This window comes from Peromyscus californicus, unplaced genomic scaffold (genome assembly GCF_007827085.1).
Source record: "Peromyscus californicus insignis strain IS unplaced genomic scaffold, ASM782708v3 Scaffold_6__1_contigs__length_162567912, whole genome shotgun sequence".
Lineage (NCBI taxonomy): Eukaryota > Metazoa > Chordata > Mammalia > Rodentia > Cricetidae > Peromyscus > Peromyscus californicus.
The window spans coordinates 132,702,102-132,725,281 of NW_026294584.1; the positions used below are offsets into that span (position 1 = coordinate 132,702,102).

The 23,180-nt window shown below is 44.8% G+C and overlaps 2 protein-coding genes and 1 non-coding gene across 9 annotated transcripts in view; 1 reads left to right on the plus strand and 2 right to left on the minus strand.

Moving 5' to 3' along the window:
- Positions 1-23,180, plus strand: part of Hnrnpf (heterogeneous nuclear ribonucleoprotein F) — an 89,876-nt gene that overhangs the window by 21,633 nt on the left and 45,063 nt on the right. For 4 of the 5 annotated variants that reach the window (XM_052719809.1, XM_052719808.1, XM_052719811.1 and 1 more), the window contains exon 4: positions 203-2,115. The exons of the other annotated variant lie outside the window; for it this stretch is intronic. In XM_052719809.1, the coding sequence (XP_052575769.1) occupies positions 252-1,499 (1,248 nt within the window). In that variant the 5' untranslated portion in view covers positions 203-251 and the 3' untranslated portion in view covers positions 1,500-2,115. Of the gene's footprint in view, positions 1-202; positions 2,116-23,180 lie in introns of those variants that run through there. 5 annotated transcript variants of the gene reach the window in all.
- Positions 9,991-22,398, minus strand: Fxyd4 (FXYD domain containing ion transport regulator 4). Of its 3 annotated transcripts, none has more exons than XM_052719813.1 (7): positions 19,500-22,398; positions 12,054-12,179; positions 11,504-11,536; positions 11,358-11,381; positions 10,810-10,884; positions 10,697-10,733; positions 9,991-10,305 (listed from the first exon to the last, which is right to left on the minus strand). In XM_052719813.1, the coding sequence occupies exons 2-7, from the start codon at positions 12,091-12,093 to the stop codon at positions 10,221-10,223; spliced, it is 294 nt and encodes a 97-aa protein (XP_052575773.1). In that variant the 5' UTR covers positions 12,094-12,179; positions 19,500-22,398; the 3' UTR covers positions 9,991-10,220. The 3 variants fall into 3 exon arrangements, with proteins under 3 accessions (XP_052575773.1, XP_052575774.1, XP_052575772.1); XM_052719814.1 differs by lacking the exon at positions 19,500-22,398 and having other exon boundaries at positions 9,991-10,177; positions 10,268-10,305; positions 12,054-12,724; XM_052719812.1 differs by lacking the exon at positions 19,500-22,398 and having other exon boundaries at positions 12,054-12,724.
- Positions 15,184-15,286, minus strand: LOC128100199 (U6 spliceosomal RNA). Its single transcript, XR_008214714.1, has one exon. It is a non-coding gene; the product is annotated as a U6 spliceosomal RNA (small nuclear RNA).

Genomic DNA, 23,180 nt, shown 5'->3' on the forward strand with positions numbered 1-23,180 from the left:
ACACTACCTGTCTTGTCTCCCTTACCTAATACTGGGTTTAAAGATATATACTACCATGGCTGGTAACCAGCTATTTTATTTTCACTCATCCTTACCTTCCATCTGTGAAATGGGGAAAATAGCATTTAATGATTATCTTACGATGCATATTAAGTGAAAGTTGTATAAAGTAGGTTTTGTTTTTTTTTTTTTTCCTTTTCAGCTACAAAAAATTGCCCAAGCTTGTGTGACATCAGCCTTGTCAAGTGTCCATGATGCTGGGCCCTGAGGGAGGTGAAGGCTATGTGGTCAAACTCCGTGGCCTACCCTGGTCCTGCTCAATTGAGGACGTACAAAACTTCCTCTCCGACTGCACAATTCATGATGGGGTCGCAGGTGTTCATTTCATTTATACTAGAGAAGGCAGGCAGAGTGGTGAGGCTTTTGTTGAACTTGAGTCAGAAGATGATGTAAAATTGGCTCTGAAAAAAGACAGGGAAAGCATGGGACACCGATATATTGAGGTGTTCAAGTCACACAGAACCGAGATGGATTGGGTGTTGAAGCACAGTGGTCCAAACAGCGCCGACAGTGCCAATGATGGCTTTGTGAGGCTTCGGGGACTCCCGTTTGGATGCACAAAGGAAGAAATTGTTCAGTTCTTCTCAGGGTTGGAAATTGTGCCAAACGGGATCACATTACCTGTGGACCCGGAGGGCAAGATTACAGGGGAGGCCTTCGTTCAGTTTGCCTCACAAGAGTTAGCTGAGAAAGCTCTGGGGAAGCACAAGGAGAGAATAGGACACAGGTATATCGAAGTGTTCAAAAGCAGCCAGGAGGAAGTTAGGTCATACTCAGATCCACCTCTGAAGTTCATGTCTGTGCAGAGGCCTGGGCCCTATGACCGCCCTGGCACAGCCCGGAGGTACATTGGCATTGTGAAACAGGCAGGCTTGGATAGGATGAGGTCTGGTGCCTATAGTGCAGGCTATGGGGGCTATGAAGAATACAGTGGCCTCAGTGATGGCTATGGCTTCACCACTGATCTGTTTGGGAGAGACCTCAGCTACTGTCTCTCAGGAATGTATGACCACAGATACGGAGACAGCGAGTTCACAGTGCAGAGCACCACCGGCCACTGCGTCCACATGAGAGGGCTGCCCTACAAAGCAACGGAGAACGACATTTACAACTTCTTCTCTCCACTCAACCCCGTGAGAGTTCATATTGAGATTGGTCCTGATGGAAGAGTGACGGGAGAAGCTGATGTTGAGTTTGCCACCCATGAAGAAGCAGTGGCAGCTATGTCGAAGGACAGGGCCAACATGCAGCACAGATACATAGAACTCTTCCTGAATTCAACAACGGGGGCTAGCAACGGGGCTTATAGCAGCCAGGTGATGCAGGGCATGGGAGTGTCAGCTGCCCAGGCGACTTATAGTGGCCTGGAGAGCCAGTCAGTGAGTGGCTGTTACGGGGCCGGCTACAGCGGTCAAAACAGCATGGGTGGATATGACTAGTATTGTAGGAGCATTTGAGTTATTTCAATCAAAATTTCACAGGCAGCCAATAAGCAGTCAAGAGCAGTTTATAACTCTAGAGGAAGCTGGGGGACCCACATTGCACCATGAGTTTGTGAAATCTGGATTAAAAAATTACCTCTTCAGTGTTTCTCATGCAAACTTTTCTTCTAGCATGTAATATTGAGTAAACTAAAACTATTTTCTTCCGCTTTTCTCAATTAACATTTTTGGTAGTATACTTAAGGAGTGATGTTATCTGAGTTGAGTAGTTTTAAGTATGTTGAGTGGATCTTAAAGCACACCACAGTGAACACACTGGGGACATGTACTTTTCTGGAGAACTCAAGGTGCTAGATCCCTGATGCAAAGAGAAGCATTTCTCATGTTCATTCTAGTTTATATTTTCATTTAAATCTTTAGGTTAAGTTTAAGCTTTTTAAAAGTTAGTTTTGAGAATTGAGACACAATACTAATACTGTAGGAATTGGTGAGGCCTTGACTTAAAGCTTTCTTTGTACTGTGATTTCCTTTTGGGTGTATTTTGCTAAGTGAAACTTGTTAAATTTTTTGTTAACTAAATTTTTTTCTTAAAATAAAGACTTTTTCACAATGACTGGCACAGCTTATCTACTCAGCGAAAGGCAGCAAAACTGGGTGGTTGAAAAAGGATTTGTATGTAACCCCTTATTTCCAGAGGGAATTTGAAAATAGTGGTGTTAGCTGGGTGGGGTGTCTCAGACCTATAATCTTAGCACTTAGGAGTCTGGAGCAGGCAGATTGCCATGAGCTCAAGACCATCTTGGTTAAATAGTTTAAGGCGGGGCAGAGAGACATAGTTCAGCACTGTCTTTTTTTTTTTAAATTTACCTTTATTTTATGTGGATTGGTGTATGCATGTATGTGTGAGGGTGTCAGATCTTAGAGTTAGCTGCCATGTGGGTGCTGGGAATTGAACCCAGGTCCTCTGGTAGAGCAGTTGTGCTCTTAACCACTGAGCCATCACTCCAGCCCCTCAACGCTGTCTTAAGATGAAAAGTGGTGTGTGTGTTGTAGAGACAATGACTATAAGCGGTCCAATATTCATGAGGAAGCCATAGGCTCTGCTGCCTGTGATTACATGTTACATAATATTTTTGGCATGTTTGTGTGTTCTGCCTGCATGTATAAATGGACTGCATACATGCCTGGTGTCTGAAATGGCCGTGAGAGGGTGTTAGATTCCAGAACTGCAGTGCCATGGTGTTACTGGGACCACTACCTGAATTCTCTAAGAGTGATAAGTGCTCTTAAAAGTTGAGCCATCATACTTAACCTTTTCTGTTTTTTGTGGCAATTGACTTTGCTGGAGTCTGAACATTTTAAATGTTTAGTGTAAAAGGGTTTTTTTTTTTTTTTTTTTCCCCAGTCTGAGGTGATTGGCCAGTTACTGGCAAAGGCTACTGGTTTTAGGGGGTAATGTGCAAGTACAGCTATTGGGTGTCTACAACAAAACAAACTAGCCAGAGAGGAATAGACACAGGAACCCAAATCCTTGGCAGGCATCTTGGGTGTCAAGCATATTCTCTACTCCTGAATGGTGTGTCCTATTTTAGAGGTCATAGTCTTGTTCTATTTTTAGAAAAGAACCAGTTCTCCAACCTGAAGCCAAGTATTGTGGAGGAATCCTGGCAGTCTTAATACCAGACTAGACAAATTGGTTAGAGGGAGTTGCCATTGAGATGGATGCCATGAGACTCATAGTGCCCTGGCTCCATTTGTGCTACCCTGGAGTTACAACTAGGGAGCAGAGTAAGCTGGATTGAGTTTACCGGTGGTCTCAAGGTATGTATAATACATTTAACCATGTGTTAATGGCTGTGAGTCCCTCAGTTGTGGTCTGAGCTGCAGTAATGGGAAACCCACTATCTTAGTCCACTGTTTGTCCGCCAAGATGGGAAACCAAGAAGTCACTTGTTTGTAAATCTGGAGTTAAGGCTGTGTGTAGAGGCACAAAGCAACCTGTATGTACTCAGGGAAAGAAGCTGACACCAGAAAACCAGCTGACACCAGAAAGATGCTGACTGGTAAAATACCTTTTTAAACCTGGAGATAGGGTAGGCAGATACCTAAGGCTAGCCAAGACTACATTTTGAAGTCTGGTTGATATTCCTAATTGGTATAAATAGCTTGTTTCTTGAGGAAGCTATATGTACCTTGTAGACACAAATCTGAATTATCTGCAAGTGTAGCATATTATTAACTCAAAATTACATGCATTTAGTTTTTTTTTAAAAGGTTTGTTTAGTGTTCTGTCTGCATGTATGCCTGCAGACCAGAAGAGGGCGCCAGGTCTCATTACAGATGGTTGTGCGCCACCATGTGGTTTCTGGGAATTGAGCTTGGGACCTCTAGCAGAACAGCCAGTGAGTGCTCTAAACTGCTGAGCCCTATTTCTAGGCCCCTGTTTAAATTTTTTTTGTGTGTGTGTGTTTAAGTTTTTTAAAAATATTTTTTAGCGCCGGGCGGTGGTGGCGCACGCCTTTAATCCCAGCACTTGGGAGGCAGAGGCAGGCAGATCTCTGAGTTCGAGGCCAGCCTGGACTACCAAGTGAGTTCCAGGAAAGGCACAAAGCTACACAGAGAAACCCTGTCTCAAAAAACAAAAAAAAAAAAAAAAAATTTTTTTTTTATCATGTATTAGTGATTATGCATGTATGTCTGCATAGCCTGATGAGGTGGTGACCCTCCATGTGGGTGTTGGGACTCAAAACCTTGTCCCTTTTCAAAAGTGCTCTTAAACACTGAGCTAACTCTCTAGCCCCCCTACATATATATTTCTATTTGTGGGCACATGTGTGCCTGGTTGCAAGTGTGGACGTACACAAGTTGGATCTACTTGATGGGTCCCAAGCACTGAACAACTTTGATTGGTAATAAATGTCTGCCTCCTGAACAGTCTCACCAACTCGAGAGGTGTCCACAATGTGGACATGAAACAATCCATCATCCAGGGTTTCAGTACTGCTTAAAGATACTTGGCCCTTGCTTTCAGAAGATCCACTATGATTGCTTCCTCTTGGAGCTAGGAAGAACTGCTAAAGGGTAGGAGCACGTTGCCCAAAGAGATCTCTGGCACACAGCAAGCAGGGAGGATGTGTAAGGAGGGGAAAGTAGAAGCTGAAGTATGTCTCCAATGCCCAAATCATTCAACTCAAGATCCGTGGGAGACGCATTCAAATCATTTACACTTGGCACAAGGTGTACTGTGTTATTGATGGACTGACTGGATTTAGAGAGGAAGTAAGGACTTCACCGCCTGTGTGTTAGAGCCGGAACAAACACAGATCTGTTAGACGAGGAAAGTCCATCCTGTAGCATGGAGAGGAGTTGATAGTGTCTCATCTGGCATCCTTCCCTGTTTGTAAATCTATTCAAATAGCCATGGTCATTCATTGGCCACAGTTACTCATGTCACAAAAGCAGGTAGCTTAGTGTAGCACAGCATCCGGGCAACAAAACTTAAAATCTTTGTTGTTATGGAAATACGACAGTCTGTGGTCAGAACACAATGGGTATTTTTCAAGGCAAAGAGGTAAAAATACTGTTTGTGTGCTTGACATATATGTATGAGGTCCTGTGTTCATCTCTAGCACTGAGGAAAAAACGCTGATTGTACAGCTCTCCACGTAAGTTTATGCTAGCATATATTGGGTTTTGGGGAAAGCTGGTTTTACACTTGGAAATACGACTGCCTGTGAGTTACTAGAAGGCTTACAAGGGTTTTATGTCAGCGGTTCCTACCAAGAGGTCCAAAATGATTTAATGTGTCTGAGAAATACTAGTCATTGTAGCCTACTTCAAACTGCCTGAGGATGACCTTGAGCTCCTTCCTGATCCTTCTGCTTCGACCTCCCAAGTGCAGAGATTACAGGTGTGTGCCACCATGCCCAACTTGGATTATTTTTTTAAAAAAATTTTTATTCTCTACGTGTGAATGCAGATGATAATGTGTGTCATGTTGTGTAAGTGAATATGAAAGGACAACTTTCATGATTTGGCTTTTTTTCCTTTTTTTTTTTTTTTTTTTTTTTTTTTTTGGTTTTTCGAGACAGGGTTTCTCTGTGTAGCTTTGCGCCTTTTCCTGGAACTCACTTGGTAGCCCAGGCTGGCCTCGAACTCACAGAGATCCACCTGGCTCTCCCTCCCGAGTGCTGGGATTAAAGGCGTGCGCCACCACCGCCCGGCACATGATTTGGCTTTTTACCTTGTTGACACAGGGTCTCTGCTCTGCTATGGCTAGCTGGCCCTTGAGCATCTGGGCATTCTCCTGTCCCCATCTTTCATCTCTGTAGGTAGTTTTATAGATTAATCCTAGATCTGGTTTTTATATGGTTCCTAAGGTCAAACTCAAGTCTTCAGGATTATGGGACCAGTACTTTTAAAAACTCTTGAGCCATTTCTCCATCTGTATATTTAATATATTTTATGCTTTACATGTGGTCAGTGAGGTTTTTTTTTTCCTTAGTTGAAAAATCAGTAAATTAATTTAGCACTTAGTAGCATCTTTCTGTGCTTTTTGTTTTTGTTTTTGTTTTTTGTTTTTGTTTCTGACCCAGGCTAGCCTGGAACCTCAGCCTTTGAGGAAGATGACCCAGATTGTAGGCATGAGCCACCACCATTCCTGCCTGTTTGTCCTTTTAAACTTCCCTTTTTATAGGGAAAACCTTTTTTATTATTTTATTACCCATTTTCTTTGGTTTCTAAGCTAGCCTAGGCTACATGAGACCGTAACTCAAAAACAAAACAAGAAATAGATCTATGATTCGATAATCTTCCAACAGTGTACCTACTTAATAGAAAACAAACATTACAGTGACATCTCACTCAGAAGGTAAGTTCCTGACCCATTATCTAGAAATAATGAATGTTGGAGGTTTAATAAACCAAATGAGTCCTTTGTACGTGAGAGTTGGCTTGTCAGCTTTGGACCAGGACTCAGGCAGAGGAAAGACATCTACAAGATATCTACTCATCCCAGATAAGGAAGCCACTACTGGGCAAAGTTTGTGAACCTTTTTAAAGTATAAGTTGGGGGTTACTTAGGAATAGGGATGACTCAAATGCAACCCACCCCAGCTTGGATAATGACTCCATGAAGGATTTGCAACCTGGAGTCCCTGCATGACTTTTGCAGGTTGGTAGAGAATGGCTGGTGAATCTACCTAGCAGTTGTTCACCTGTCTATAACCCTGGGGAGGGCCCTGCAAAGTTTCAGCTTTTCCATTCATGTGTAGTTAGTTTTCTCTCCTGAGCCTGTACCTCCTTGCAGGGAGTGTTTCAATTCTAAGGGTATTGTTATGCAACTCTTGATAGTCCTGGTATGAAACTCAGATCCTTACTAGGCCTTGTTACAGTTATGGTCAGGTAACAGCTTGAGATCATATTTCCCTTATACCATTTGGTCCTGGGGATCAAAAACTTATGGCAGACTTGGTGGCATCTTGCTAAGACATTTCTTCTGCCCTGTACGTTGTGTGTGTGTGTGGTGTACATGTGAGTACAAGTGCATGCATGTTCACATGTATATCAGAAGTTGATGTCTTTTGGTCACTTTCTACCTAATTTTTTGGGAGCAGAACCTGGAGCTCATCAATTCAGCTAGGCTGACCAGCCAATGAGCTGTAAGGATCCACCTACTCAACTCCATCTCCATCCATAGGGTTACAGGTATGCATTGCTGTGCCTGGCTTTTAGATAAGTTAAGATCCAAACTCTTGTCTTTACCAATTAGCCATTTTCCCCAGCCTCTTGTTTTTGGGAATATCTTATGTGGAGGTCTGGCAGACCTGAAACTAACTAGGCCAGGCTGGCCTCAAACTTGCTGTGATTATGTTGTGTCTACTTCCCAGGTCTTGAAATTAGAAATGCTTGCCCATCATACTTCTATTAGTTTGTTCTATATTAGGTATTCTAGTTTTAAGTACCAGGCTAGGGATATAACTTAAAGAACACCTGCACAGCATGCTCAAAGGCTAGGGGTATATCTTAAGTTGTAGAATACCTGCACAGCATGTACAAGATTGAGTTTCAGACCCAGAACAATAAAACGAGATAGTGTCTCTGACTGTAATCTCAGCAGTCTCAGAGATGGGAGATTCAAGGTCAAGGTAGGCTACATAAGACCCTGCCTCAAGAAAACAAAATGAAAACTGGATAATTTTCAATATGGTAGATAAGTAGGGACATAATCAAAGTAGGCATAGCCACTGGGCTGTCTGGATAGAAAACAAGGTTCTTCAGGAACAGGAGGAATTCCTGATTTTGAGGCTGTGAACTTGACAGCATGTGAGAACTTTTGTGTACGTCAGGGAGGGGTAGTAAGTACAGTGTTTCCTAATCTGCCTAATGCTGCAACCCTTTAATAGTTCCCCATAGCTGGGTGGTGGTGGCATACACCTTTAATCCCAGCACTTGGGAGGCAGAGCCAGGTGGATCTCTGTGAGTTTGAGGCCAGCCTGGTCTACAAAGTGAGTTCCAGGAAAGGCACAAAACTACACTTCTCTGTCTCGAAAAAGGAAAAAGACCAAACCAAAAAAAGTTTCTCATGTTGTGACCCCCAAATCATTACATTATTTCATTGCTACTTAATAATTAACTTGGCTGCTGTTACGAACCATACTGCAAATACTTGTTTTTTTCTGATGGTCTTAGGCGACCCCTATGAAAGAGTTGTTTGACACTCAAAGGGGTTGAAACCCACAGGTTGAGAACTACTGGGATAGTAGAGCCCCCAGCTCCTAGGCTGTTAAGCTGAGTGAACAGGATGGGAAGGGGTTGTGAAGTTGTCTCCTGCCAAGGCATAATAGTCTAGTGAGCGGGTGCTCTGAAGTGCTTCCAGTAACTACACAGAAAAACCTGGGGAGAGGCAGTTTTCAGTCTGAACCACTTCTCAGAGGAAAAGAAGGCCTTTTCCCTAGAGATTTTGCTGTTCAGACCTTGTACATCTCTCTGGAGCTCATAGCTTACTCAAAAAATCTCTTGCCCCATTACAAAACCAGCATCCCATATGTTTCCTTTTTTTTTTTTTTTTTTTTTTTTGCTGCAGAATAAGCTTGTGATTTGGTACTCACAAGCCATAGAGAGGACACTGAAGCCTTGAACCTCGGAATGGTTGCTAATAATGGGAGACAGGATCTAAATTTTGAGAAACATTTTAAGGCTGGGGATATTGCTCAGTTGGCAGAGCCCTTTCCTAGCATGCATGCAGCCCTGGGTTTGTGTCCCAGCACCACGTTAACCAATGTGATGGTCCACACTTAAAATTTATTGTAGTTGGTGAAGGCAAGAGGAACAGAACAGAGCTTCAAGTTAAACTTGTGTTTCATAGAAAGTTCAAGGCTAGCTAGTTCAAGTCACAAGCTAGTGCAGTGTTTGGCAGCCAGAAAGCAACAGGAAGTACTTGAGAATTCTGCTACCTTGAAGCATACATAGGAAAAGCAGCTGAAGATAGGTGGGATCTGTCTGGTAGCTTCTCCCAGATGTGTGACTGGAAAGTGATCTACATCTCAAAGGTGTACTAGGCAAGAGCCAGTTTCACTCATAGAATTGTGTATAGCAGAGCTTCCTAAGTCTTGGCTTGTGAGACATGGCTCAACCTGTCACTGGAGACATACCTGTCTCCCTGTTTTGAGCAGGCCTTCACCAGAGCTGAAGAGTACTGCGAAGCGCCTCCAGGGGGCGCCACTGGGTTACGTTCTCCAGTTCTTTTGGTGCTTCTGAAGCTGCTGCCTCTCTGGCTCATACCTCTATTACAGTGACACAGAGGCACAGCCCAGGTCATTTTTGCCCCCTGGACATTTGCATGCCCTGTTTCCTCATTCAGGGTGATTGTGTAGCAAATTTTTCTCACTTTTTTACCTTTGAGGGCTCAATTCAGATACTTCTGGGCCCGATTCTGGACCACTAACATTAACTGCCCGTTTCCTGCTCTAAACACCCAGCATTCTACCCTACGCAAGAGGTGGGCTGCTACCAAGAGGTCCTTTGGGTTCTGACTTTTGCCATTTAACCAGTCTTAATGTTGTGACACTGGATACACTTGTGCCCCAGGACAACGGAAGTTCCCCCATGTGCTGGTCTGGGGGCTATACAAGATTTTACCAGGGCAGATGGGTTAATGGAGCCCTGATGAATAGGATGCAGTTTCAGAGCAGCTGAGCCACTGAGGAACATTCTAGATTGTGTCAGGACTGCGGGTTCTCTAGGCACAAAGTGAAGCGTCTAGTCTTTGGATGAAACATTGTATTATCTTCCATGGTGCCTTCATTTCTGTGGGTCTTGCTGGACTGGGTTGAACATTTGTGGCACACAGTCAATTAGGGTCTTGCTGGGAGTAGACTTCCAGATAAAAAGGTACAGGACCTAGACAACTCACCAGACACTTCCACACTCCTGTCCTTCCACACCCCTTTCCTACTACATCCACAGAGGGTTCACAAGACCACAAAAGGAGCAGCAAGACCAGTTTAATACAAAATAAGCTTGGGTCACCCTTCCCTATCACCAAAGACTTAGCAATATGAGCTAGAGAGGCCATCATGGAAGGGGAGGTCTCCAGAGAGCAGGAACACGAGACTGGCTGGCAAGACCTGCTTCCAAGTTTGTCCTGTGTTCAATTCAGCAGGTACCTGCAGAGCCTGTAGAGAGTTGGGTCAGTTTTTCAGTGACCTATTCCCTCTGCTACCCCATCAGTCTCCATCCCTGCATCTTCCAGGGGTCCAGCTCACCTGGAGTGATGAGTGGGGTGGCTTTCCCAGGTAAGGAACTACAGAAAGGAAACACTCAGATTAGCATCAAGGTCTTCTGTTGTCCTTACAAAGACGTGGCATGTATTTGAGCTTTTGAGACAAGGTCTCATTAGCTCAGGCTAGTCTTGAATTTGGTATGTAACCAAGAATGACCTTCACCTAATCTACTTTTACCAAGTTCTGGGATTATAGGTGTGCACTGCCATGCCCACGTGGGGACACACCTTAATACTCTTTTTCCATGGGTTTTTCCTGAATTGAGGTCATTGAGGGTTTATTATCTTCAAACAAATCCTACTTAAAGTCCAATGAATAGGCAGGCTGTCAATCATTTTGTAGGTCTTAGAACTTTTATTACCACATAGGTGTGCTCAGCCAAAGGTATATAAAACTGGGTCACTGTCTTACCTGGGCTTGCGACTGCGCCTACATTTGCACTTGCCACCTGGGAGAGGAAGAACATAATCAGCCAGCCTGAGTTTGAGCCTTCCTTTACCCACTCTGCCAATCCCTGTACTTACTCAGGGCCATGGCTATTCCAGCGATGCACAGGAGCCCTCCAAAGATCAATCCACCCAGTTGTAGGCTCTCCCAGTCTTGGGGGAGGAGGTGTGCAAAGAGGAGACAACAATATCTCACAGTACCCTCACACATTCATTTAAAAGGTATTTATGGGGTTGGTGTGGTTTTGTGGGAGGCCTTTACAAGCACTCGCTGGCCCTATAAGTGTTTGCCCACTTATATCCCATGCAGTGAAAAAGAGACCAGTAGGTACATCATGTAATAGTGTCTCATGGGGACAAGTGCCATGAGAGGCAAAGTGGAAGAACCTTGAGAGGAGGACAAGGTTCATTGAGCTCAGTCCCAGGTTTCCAACCCCAGCTCCATGCTCCAGGGCACCCTCTTTCCTCACTGCATTGAGCTCTCACAAAGAACAAGTTTGATGTCCCACCCCACTTTGTATTGAGTTATGTACTACCCTCCTCAGCTGACCTGGCAAAGAGGTCCAAAGTAGACAAGGATTGAATGGGATGGGCGGGTAGGGGTGGGGGTTGGCACCAGCTCTTACCATAATAGAAGGGACTGCCTTTATCTACAGTAAATGAAAAATAATAAATAAATGAACGCCAGGATTAGGAGACAGGATATGGGGTCTTAGAGGGGAAATGCAGGCATGTGGCAGATATTTGCCAGGGTGCAGTGGTGGTTACTCACCAGTTGGTTCATTGGCTTCCAAGGCAGGCAGAGCTGGGTGGGAGAAGTGGAAGGAGCGGCTGTTTGTCTGTCACTCTGGTGTCTAAAATGACAGCTATCTAGAGGGGTCTGGGAAGTGACTCTGGGCCTGTCAGGTGCCTTCCTCATATCTTCAGTCCCAAGCAGGCCTTGGCTTTTGCAACTCATACTGAAGCCCATGTCTTCCCATTCACAGCCCTTCCTATTTCTTGCCCCACTGTTCCTTCTTGTGCTCTGAACAGGATGCTAGGTTCATTTTTAACCTTGCCCTAGAAGCTTTGGATAGAGCCAGAGGTTTGGATAGAACCTTTGCCTCTTGATGAAACAGCACACCTTAATGTGCATTGTCCATTTTCCACAGTCCACTGTCTCAATAGCCATTAAGCAGTTTTTCTCAGTGTCCTCATTCCACCTGTACAAATGTTTCATGCCGCTGACATTTTAAGTGTAAACACATTTATTGGCAGCAGTCATCCTCTGGGGAGAGGCTGTCTGGTCTCCAATGCCTTGGGTGGAGTGATGGAGAACTCACCTGCTAGCACCAGGAGAAAGGCACAGGTTGCTCCCTTCATGTCAGGACACAGGGCAAGGCTGCAGGCTGCAGGCGAGATGCAGAGTAGAGGTAGGTGGGATTGGCTCTGGTCTGCTCCGACCTGACCTGCCACAGGTCACTCCATCAGTAAGAGCAGAACTCGTGTGAGAATTAAGAGGCAAGCACTTACGAAAATGACTGCTTTCTACTCTCACATCTATGGAGGGCACAAGTGACAGCCTTGGTGTGTGGACTGGTTAATTCTAGTGAAGTGTTCAAAACTGAACACCGTGCAGTGACCACAGAGGGCTTTGTGAAGAGCTTTACAAAGATACTGTCATCTGTGTCGTAAGAGATGGCAACAGAAGGGGATTCAGGAAGATAAAACCACTGAAGTCAAATGGCTGTCCTAAGTCAGCAGGAGCGAGGCTTTCCTAACCATGTGTCCAGGCCCTGGCTATTCTGTTTGAAAAGATCTGGGCCTTGGGTAGCCAGGCTGAATTAATAGATTGTCTAAAACTTTAGCACCAGGCCGGGCGGTGGTGGCGCACGCCTTTAATCCCAGCACTCGGGAGGCAGAGCCAGGCGGATCTCTGAGTTCGAGGCCAGCCTGGGCTACCAAGTGAGTTCCAGGAAAAGGCACAAAGCTACACAGAGAAACCCTATCTCGAAAAACCAAAAAAAAAAAAAAAAACAAAACAAAACAAAACAATGCCGGGCGGTGGTGGTGCACGCCTTTAATCCCAGCACTTGGGAGGCAGAGGCAGGCGGATCTCTGTGAGTTCGAGGCCAGCCTGGTCTACACCGCGAGATCCAGGAAAGGCGCAAAGCTACACAGAGAAACCCTGTCTCGAAAAAACAAAAAAACAAAAAAACAAAAAAACAAAAAAACCAACAACAACAAAAAAAAACCCAAAAAAAAACCCCAAAACTTTAGCACCAGGGCTGGAAGGCACATTTCCAGGCCTGCTCTCTTGGAGCCAGGGACTCTGTTCCAGGCAGCCCCAGATTGCACTCAGAGCATAAGCACCTGCTAGAAATGCCTGCTGGCGTGTGAAACATAGGTTCTTTCTCCTATGAGTAGGTCCTGCCCAGAGCCCCATTTACACGTTGTATGTGACATACCTTGTAGAGCTGAATTTTAGAGAAAAATCCTCATCCCCTTCTATGTGATGGTAGCTATAGGCTAGTGTTCAGTTCTGAAGCCACTATTACTATCTCCTATACCTAGCTCTGGCCTAATGAAATCACAGAAAATACAGATCCAACATCAACTGGCTGGGCCCAGTCCCCTCTCATCCACTTGCCAGCCATGTGATTTAGTAGGTATCATATATGTGTTTTCAGTGTCTATAAATAATAGCAACCTTGTAAATTATGCAGATGAATTTAAGTGAGCTATGTCAGTTCTAAAAAAAATACACCCAGCACCAAAAACCTGCTACAATATATGCAAACCACAAGGACCTTTTGCCCTAAGATGGAAAACTCAGGGACATGAGAGTTTATGCTCCAGCCAGTTTCTGAAGCTGGTTTTCTCCCTTTCGTCAGTTTCTCCTATCCCTTCCCTCAACCCACAGCTCCTGGATTATGTCTCATTTCCATTTCATACGTACTTCTGCTAAAGGTTGGCTCTTACTTCTTCTAACCCTGAATCCTCTGCTACACAGTCACAAAGTCAGAAGTCTCCAGGCCCCGGACGGCCATCTCTGTCCTCACAACCCCCAAACAATTGCTTACTTCTCAGTCCTGGGATCAGCATCCACCACCTTCTTCAATGATCTCTTGGCCACCCCCTTCCAAGTCCTAGCAAATATCTACTCACCCTGAAGCTCATCCAAGCTAGGTTATTGGTACGGGGTGCAGAGAGCAAGTCTGAGGACAGCCTGGATGGGTTCTGCTCTTTAAACCAAGGGGCTCCGCCCTGGGCCACACACCAGCAGTCTGGAGGGAACTAGTCCTACCTCTTAGGCTCCTGTAGCCAGCCCTCCCCACCTGCTCTTAAGGACACAGCTCGCTTACCACACCCAGGGTAGAGCCAGTGCTGGGTCCCAGGCGACTTAGAGCTAAGGAATGAGAGAAGGGAGAACTGTGGGTACTGGGCTTCAGTCCCTGCCCCAGAGGAAAGGGGCTTCCTTAGTCTTTCTAGGTCTTAAAGGAAAGTCCCAGGGTTGAAAAGATGGCCCAGCAGGTAAAGGTGCTTGTTACTAGGTCTGAAAACCTGAGTTTGAGCCCCCAAACCCACAGGGTTTCAAGAAAGCTGGCTCAGATTGTCTGTGAACATGCACATACACACACACACCACACACACACACACACACCACTAAATTTTTTACAAAATCATTTATCAAGATAAATATTAATTGGGCTGGAGATGTCATTAAGTGGCAGAGTACTTGCCTAGCAAAAAAGGCCCCGGGGGTTAGGGTTCTGGCTTCTTGTGCCAACAGTGGGGGTTCAGGGCTGTGTGGAGTGTCTTGGGGACAGTAATGTAGATAATAGAGACTGGCAGCTTTATTACTTCTATTTGGACCTGGTGTTCATGGAGAGGGCTGGGTCTGATGGGGACCCACTGGTTCACTTACCCTCTATCTAGACCAACACCTTGTGACTCAGGAACCCTATTTCAGGTTTCTCATTTCAGGAACGAGAAACTTCCCCAGCCAAGCTGAACTGCCTGCCTCTCAAAAGAGGGAGTGTACATGCCAGGCAGAGGTTAGCCTGCTTTGTCCACTGCTGGCCAGACTCATCCTACCATGTGCCTTTGGATGATACTAGGCCTCTCTGCTCTTTTCCAAGTGAGGGAGACTTGTCCCTTTCTAGGAGGTCATTGAACAAGAGTTGAGGGTGTCTCTCTTGGGTAGGTGGAGGAGGGTTACTAAGGGTTAACAGTTATTTTCTTTTTAATTTTGTTAGTGTGGGTGTTCTGCCTGCAGGCATATCTGTACCGTATGAGTGCCCAGTGCCCACAGAAGCCAGAAGAGAGTGTCAGATCCCCTGGAACTTGAGTTACAGACAGTTATGAGCAGGCATGTGGGTGCTGGGAATCAAACCCAGGTCCTTCAGAAGAGCAGCCAGTGCTCTTAACTTCTGAGCCATCTCTAGTCACCCTTCCCCAAGTCCTTTTTTTTTTTTAATGCAACACTTCACAAATTTACATTTCATTCTTGTTTAGGGCTGTGCTAATCTCTTTTTGTTTTCAATTTTAGTATATGTGCTGCTGATGCAAGCACAAAAATATTTATGTATATTTGTGTGTGTATTCAATGTATGCATATGTGTGCATGTACCTGTGCAGATTGATGTCTGGTGCCTACTATTGCTTTTTGTGGTGGTTTGAATAGGAATGACCCCCATAGACTCATGTGTTTGAATGGTTGGCCCATAGGGAGTGGCTTTTTTTGAGGAAGTATGTCACTGTGGGGGTGGGCTTTGAGGTCTCACATGCTCAAGCTATGCCCAGTGTGGTACAGTCTTCTGCTGCTGCCTTCAGATCAAGATGTAGAACTCTCAGTTCCTTCTCTAGCACCATGTCTGCCTGTACGCCACCATGTTTCCTGCCATGATGATAATGGACTAAACCTCTGAAACTCTAAGTCCCCTCAATTAAATGTTTTCTTTATAAGAGTTGCTGTGGTCATGGTGTCTCTGCACAGCAATAGAAACCCTAACTAAGACACTTTATCTTATTCATTTTTTTTTAGAATGCCGTTTATTCTTTGACAATTTCTTACGTGCATACAATGTATCTTGATCATATTCAACCAAACCCTACCCTCACACTCCTCTTCTTCCTCATCCTCTTCCTCCTCTTCTCTCTTGAGTTAGTACTGTTTGCTGATTTTGTTGGCTTGATCTTGTGCAGGTAAACAGTGAGTTCATGAGAGCAGTGGCCATGTCATGTCCAAAGGACCGCATTTCACAGTGCTTCCTCTTCCAGTTCTTACGTTCCTTTTCCTCCTCTACCTCAGTGTTCCCTAAACCTTGTGGTTGCTAATACAGAGGTCTCATTAAAGGCTGAGCACTCCGCTAGGTGTGGTGGCACACACCTTTTATCCCAGCACTCAGGAGGCAGAGGCAGGCAGATCTCTGTACATTTGAGGCCAGCCTGGTCTACATAGAGAGTTCCAGGACAGCCAGGGCTACATAGTGAGATCCTGTCTCAAAAGCCCAAACCAAACCAAACCAACCAAATAAATTAATAAAAAATAAAAAAGACTGACCACTCAGCATCACTTAGTCTCTGCACTTTGACCAGTTATTAGTCTCTGCATTAACTGTTGACTGTTGCAGAAAGAAGCTTCTCTGGCCAGGTTGAGGGAAGTAGTGATCTGCGGGTATACACATAAATATTTAGAATGTGGCCGGAGGCACACTCGGGAGGCAGAGCCAGGCGGATCTCCGTGAGTTCAAGGCCAGCCTGGTCTGCAGAGGGAGATCCAGGACAGGCACCAGAACTCCACAGAGAAATCCTGTCAAGAATGTGGCTTGACAAACATATCCATTTAAGAAAAACAACAATAGTAAGTTCCTCCCAGAGGCTGTGATTTCCTGAGCCAGGGTTTTTGACCAGATTCACCACACCAGGCCTGAATTCCTCCCTGGAGAGCAGGCCTTCAATCCAATCCAAAAGCAGTTGGTTACCGTATGAACTTCATACTACTATGGCACCAGTGGGCATATCGTGGCAGGTTGGCTTACAACATGCAGTGTTAGCTGCAGGGATGCCTCGGATGGCTTTTTCTCCCAGCAGCCTGCATAGCACCCTCTGGCACTATGAAAGCTAGTCAGTAGAAGGAAGATTTTAGGTCAGGTCCAGCTGATTTCTTTTCCTGTAAACAAAGTGTGTTGTGTCCTCAGCAATAGATTCTTGCCACCTACTTCTGGACAGCCAAGAACAATGGCAATATAGACCAGGCTGGCCTTAAACTCACAGAACACCACACCCAGCTCTGCCTGTTTTCTTATAGCTTCCAGAACCACCTTGTCCAGGAATGACATCATCCCCTGTGAGCTGGGCCCTCCCACATTGACTATTAATCAGAAAACGCCTTGCAGATTTGTCTAGAGGTCAATCTTATGGAGGCAGATTTCTCTCTTTCTAGACATGGTGTGGTGATATTGTTGTACTCTCATAAAATTTGCCTGAAGATCAGAGGACAGAGCCAGTCACTAGATTAAACAGAGGCCAGGCAGTGGTGGCACACACCTTTAATCCTAGCACTCAGGAGGCAGAGCTCCATCTGGATCTCTTTGTTCAAAGCTACCCTGGACTACATGAGATTGATTCAGTCTAGGAGAGAAAACAAGAACCAGGCAGTGGTGGCACACACCTTTAACCCCAATATGTGGGAAGCACACACACCATTAATCCCAGCACTAGGAAGGTTAAGATAGGAAGTGAAATGGCTGGGCAGAGAAAGACATATAAGGTGTGAGGAGACAGGAACTAGAGACCTTTTTGGCTGAAGACTCAGAGGCATTCAGTCTGAGGATTCATGGAGATCGGTTGAGGACTTGGTGAGGTGAGACGTGGCTGTGCTTTTTCCTTTGTCTCTCTGATCTTTCAGCATTTACCCCAATATCTGGTTCCGGGTTTTTATTATAAGACCACTTAGGATTCGAGCAACAACATGGAGCCATTTTTTCAGTGAAGATTCTCTTTCCAGATATGTCTAGGTTCGTGTCGAGGTGACAAAAACCCAATCAGCACACTTTTTGTTAAACCAATTAGTAAAATATTTTCTAGTTTCATCCATTTCCCTGGAAGTTTCATTTTTCCTTAAATAAAATTCCACTGTGTATGTGTGTGTGTGTATATATATATATATATATATATACACACACACACACACACACATACATATATGTCCCTTGTTTTCATTATCCATTCATCAGTTGATAACCTAGGCTGGTTCTATTTCCTAGGTATTGTGAATAGACCAGTGATAAACACAGATGTGCAGATTTCTCTGTAAATGTGGGGTCTTTTGGGTATATTCTAAGGAATGGTATAACCAAACATGGTAGGTTTATTGTTACCATATATACATATATGTGTGTGTGTTATATAGTAAAAAATATATATATATATATATACATACACATATATGGAGATATATACATATATACACACATTTATATACACACATTTACACACACACACACACACACACACACACACACATATATATATGGAGGTTAGAAGACAACTTTTAAAAATTTTATGTGCATTGGTGTTTTGCTTGCTTGTATGCCTGTGTGAGGGTCTTGAATCCCCTGGAACTGGAGTTACAGACAGTTGTGAGCTGCCATGTGGGTGCTGGGAATTGAATCTGGATCCTTTGGAAGAGCAGTCAGTGCTCTTAACCACTGAGACATCTCTTCAGCTCCTAATTTTAGCTCCACACTGACTTCCATAGTGACTGCACTGACATCCACCCTCATCAGCAGTGAATAACATTTCTTCTTTCCCCATATCCTTGCCAGTATTTGTTGTCATTTGTTTTGAAGATTTATTTATTTTAATATTATTTAATATTATGTACAACAGTGTTTACTTTGGTCTCAGTAACTGTTGGAAGATCAACAACTAAGGACAGTACAGAGTTGCCTCAGAGGTTAGTTACTATCAGGAGTGGGAGGAGGTGGGGCAGGTGTCTTAGTGAAAGTTCCTATTGCTGTGATAAATACACCAAGACCAAAATCAAATTGGTGAGGAAAGGTTCATTTCAGCTTGCAGTTCTACATCACAGTCCATTGTTGAAGGAACTCCAGCAGGGCCTAAACCTGGAGGTAGAAATTGAAGCAGAAGCTATGGAGGAATGCTGTTTACTGGCCTGCTGAATTGCTCTCTTACACACCTCAGGACTACTTGTCCAGGGTGGCACTGTGCAGTGGGTTGGGCCCTTTCACACCAATAACTAATCAAGAAGTTGTTGCCACAGACTTGTCTACAGCCCAATCTAATGAGGCATTTTTTCAGTTGAAGCTTCCTCTTCTCATATGGCCCTGACTTGTGCCAAGTTGACCACAGACTAACTAGGGCAGTAGTTAAGAAGAAGGGTTAAGAACTGGATTGACTTTAAAAATGTACAAAAGGGTGGGTAAAGTAGTGAGGATGGGAAAATGGGTCCTGCTGAGATTCATAGGCTTTTGAGCTTTTTAAAGCCGTGGGAGGTTATAGCTAGTTAGTAAAAAGAGGAGGGGATAAGGGTGAGAAAAGGAAGAAATGGCACAGGAAGAAGAGGGCAGCATCTGAGAGGTGCCTGGTGAGCAGAGTCTGGAAGGAATCCTTACAGCAAACTGGCTGTGAGACACACACGACAGCCCTAAGACTTAACTGAGCAACATACAAACAAAGGCAATGCCCCGAGAGACATACATGCAGGCTGAGATTATAATCGAACAGAAAATAAGAAAAAGAATACTTATTGAGTGAATTACTGGCACATTTGCGCTGAGTTGAAAGGTGAAATTCTCAGTTCTCTGGTTCTAGGAGGCTCCATATGGTGCTGTTCTTGGAGGTTCTGGCATGTTGGGAGAAGTTGTAAGTCCTTTCCTGGTGGTTCTCTTGAACCCCTTTGTTGTTTTTAACTAAGTATCATTCTATTTTATCAGAGCCAGATGCTGGGTGAAAACCTGCTAGCTTAGGCAGAGAAAGCACCCAGCTGCTTCCTCTTCTGCTGACGTCCCAGAAAGAGAGCTTTCTCCTACACTGTCTCAAACAAAAACGCCTTTGACCGGATGTCCCGCCCTTCTATTTCCTGTGCATCTCTCTCCCCGCCCTCCTGACTTCCTCTTAGTTGCTACGGTTTTTTTCTATCAGCTGGTTGCTTGCTCTTGACCCATGGTTGATTTTTATTTAATCTTGTTTACAGTATTCAAGCAGAAAGGTCTTGGATTAAAGGTGTGTGCTATGGCTGAACCACATTGCAGCTAGAAGCAGGTTTTTCTGGTAAATAATTCGGGGTTCACAGTGTAATCAAATATCCCGCAACATGCCTTCACTTCACCAGGGCCTCTTCAATCCTACAATTCTGGTGTATATCTACTGTACTGTGTATGTATGTGTATGTGCCTGATGTGTGTATGGAGGTCAGAGGACAATTTCTGGGACCAAGTTTTCTCCTTCCGCCTTTATGTGGTTCCAGGCATGAAACCCAAGTTGCCAGACTTGCACAGCAGGACCGTCAACTACTGAGCCATTCTGGTTTTGTTTTTCTTTGAGACATGGTATCTCTCTGTAGCCCTGATTGGCTCTGAACTCACAGAGATCTACCTGCTGCTGCCTACCAAATTCGAGGACTAAAGGTGTGTGCCATCATGCCTCACAACCATCTTGTTTTTTGAGGCAAGGAGTCTACCAGTTGGGCTACATTGGCTGTCTAGTAAGTCCCACTGATCCTCTGGTCTCCACCTTCCCAATATTAGTACTAAAGATTACAGGTGGAAACTGCTACACCAGGCTTTTTTACATGGGTGTTGGGGATTACAAATCAGGTCCTAACACATGAATAACAAACACTTTACCAACTGAGCCATCTCCTCAGCCCCAGCACTTCTTTTTCATATGACTTTCTTCATCATCATCATCATCTGTGTGTGTGTAACCTGTGGAGGTCAGAGGACAATTTTGTAGAGTTCTCTCCATCCCATTACATGAGTTCCAGGAATCAAACTCGGTTTGTCAGGCTTGTCCAGCAAGTGCCTTGACCCACATTACCAGTTACTTTTCTGTTGCTGTGATGAAGTATCATGACAAGGCAGTTTGGGTCTACAGTTTCAGAGCGGTTAGCCTCCGTCACCCCATCAACACACGGTGACAGAACAGCTGAGCATTCACATCTGAACAGAGAGAGCCAACCTGAAATAACACAAAGCCCACCTCAAAATGACATTTTTCCTCCAACAAGGGCACACCTCCTCAGCTTCCCCTAACAGTACCACCAACTAGGGTCAAGTATTCAAATAGCTGAGACTGTGGGGGACATCTGTTATTCAAGCCACGACACCCACTGAACGATCTCAAGTTTGCTATATAGAAGATGATCTCAAACTCCAGACCTCCTGCGTTCACCTCCATAGACTTGTGCCATTGCTCCCAGCTTTAAAAATCCCTTTCAAAAAAAGAAGTCCCTTTCAAGGTCACATTGTCCTCTAGCAGCCAAGTAGGGCCTCAGCCCCAAATTCCTTCTCAGATGAGGTCTGTTGGGATTCCTGGCCACTCCTCCATTTACATGACCGAACATGAGCAGTTCAGTAGCCAAGTAAGGGGCCTTATGTCCTACTTAATCCGTATGCTTCGTGATCTTGTAATTTGCATGCAGCATGATCACACATGCGTGGCGTAGCTCCATAAGCCTATATGCGCATATGCAGGGGAATCCTTAAAAAGCCGGTCACAGACTCCTCCCCTCTCTCTGCTCTCTTCTACTCCTCCATCTCTCCCTCCTCCTCACGTGTCTTTCCAACAGATCACATTCTATCCTATTTCTCCTTCCTCCTGATAAAACTCTGATAGTGAGTTTTGTCATGCCTCATGCACGGTAACAGCACCGCTCAATGAATAACCCAGCGCCGCCACCACATTAAAACCAACAAGGTCTACTCATGAGCACAGACAGCGGAGTAGTTATCTGCAGGTAGGAACACTTTGGTTAGAAGGAGTTTAGGAAGACACCTGGGATCTACACCAACAAAAGGCTCTAGCGTTGACCACCAAATGCACAGCTTCCTCCCTCTTCAAGGACCAGTCTCATGTCTACTGCCAGAATCTTTAATAAATAGAAAACCCTGAGACCAGTGTGGGCTGCATGAAAACAAAACAAAAACGGGAGTGGGGGACCTTTCTTCTCTGAATAGTTTCCCTTTGAGGTTGCTCTTTCAGCCACTTATACCAGGCTGTGGAGCTGCTATGTGTGTTAGGGCCAGCTACAGTAGCAGCTCTGCAGACAGAGCCCTCTGTGTGGGCCGTCTGCTAGTACAAAGCAGCCCAATCGCCTTAGCTCGTAGGCCAGGCTGGCTGGCTAGTAAGCCCAGAGATCATGTTTTTACCCCCACCCATGGTGCTGGAATCATGAGCATACACCACTATGACACATCAGGCGTTTTTAAGTGGATGCTGGGGATCAGCTCAGTTCCTTATACTCGCACAAGCACTTTACCCCGGAACCATCTCCCCAACCCCTGATTTGTATTTGATGAAGATTGTTGGGCAATGTTAAGAGTGAAAATGAAGGCATTTGGGAAAAGAGAAACCCTGAAAGAATCCACAGAACTGCCATAGACATTCAAATGGAGTCCTTTGACTTCCCTTCTCAAGAGACAACTCTGCAGTGTTTTCTTCCTGCCCCCCCCCCCCCCCCCCCCCCCCCGCCCTGCCCCTCCAGGCAGTGTCTGTCTATTACACACATTCATCACATGACTTCTCAGCTCTGAGTACTTCTTTCATTTCCTACCAGCACTTCACCATTTACAACAGCTAAAATAAACATTTCTCAGAGTAAACGTTTGGTTTTCCCCTTAAAGCTACTCTGTTACCCCTACACAATAGCAAAATGGAAAATCTCAGCACCATCCTAGATCTTCACTGCTCCTGAATCTCTGAATCTATTCATTAAACATTTCTTTTTTGAGATAGGGTCTCACTATGTGTGGTAGTTTGAATGTAATTAGTCCCCATAAACTCAAAGGGAGTGGCATTATTAGGAGGTGTGGCTGTTGGATTAGGCGTGACCTTGGAGGAAGTGTGTCACTGTGAGGGTGCACTTCAAGGTCTCATACATGCTCAAGCCATGCCCAGTGTCTCAGACCACTTCCTGTTGCCTGTGGGATCAAGGTGTAGCTCCTTCTGTACTCTTGGCTCCTTTCTTCAACATGTCTGCTTGCATGCTGCCATGTCCTGCCATGACGATAATGGACTAAACCTCTGCAACTATAAGCCATCCAATTAAATGTTTTTCTTTTTAAGAGTTGCCATGGTCCCTGACTGGTCTCAAACTCACAAAGGTTGGTCTGCTGTTGCCTCACAAATGCTGGGATTAAAGACGTGTGCCACCATCCATCTCATTCAACAGTTCCTGACTTTCTTGCTTCCTTAATCTTCGAATTATCCCCTTTTTCCTC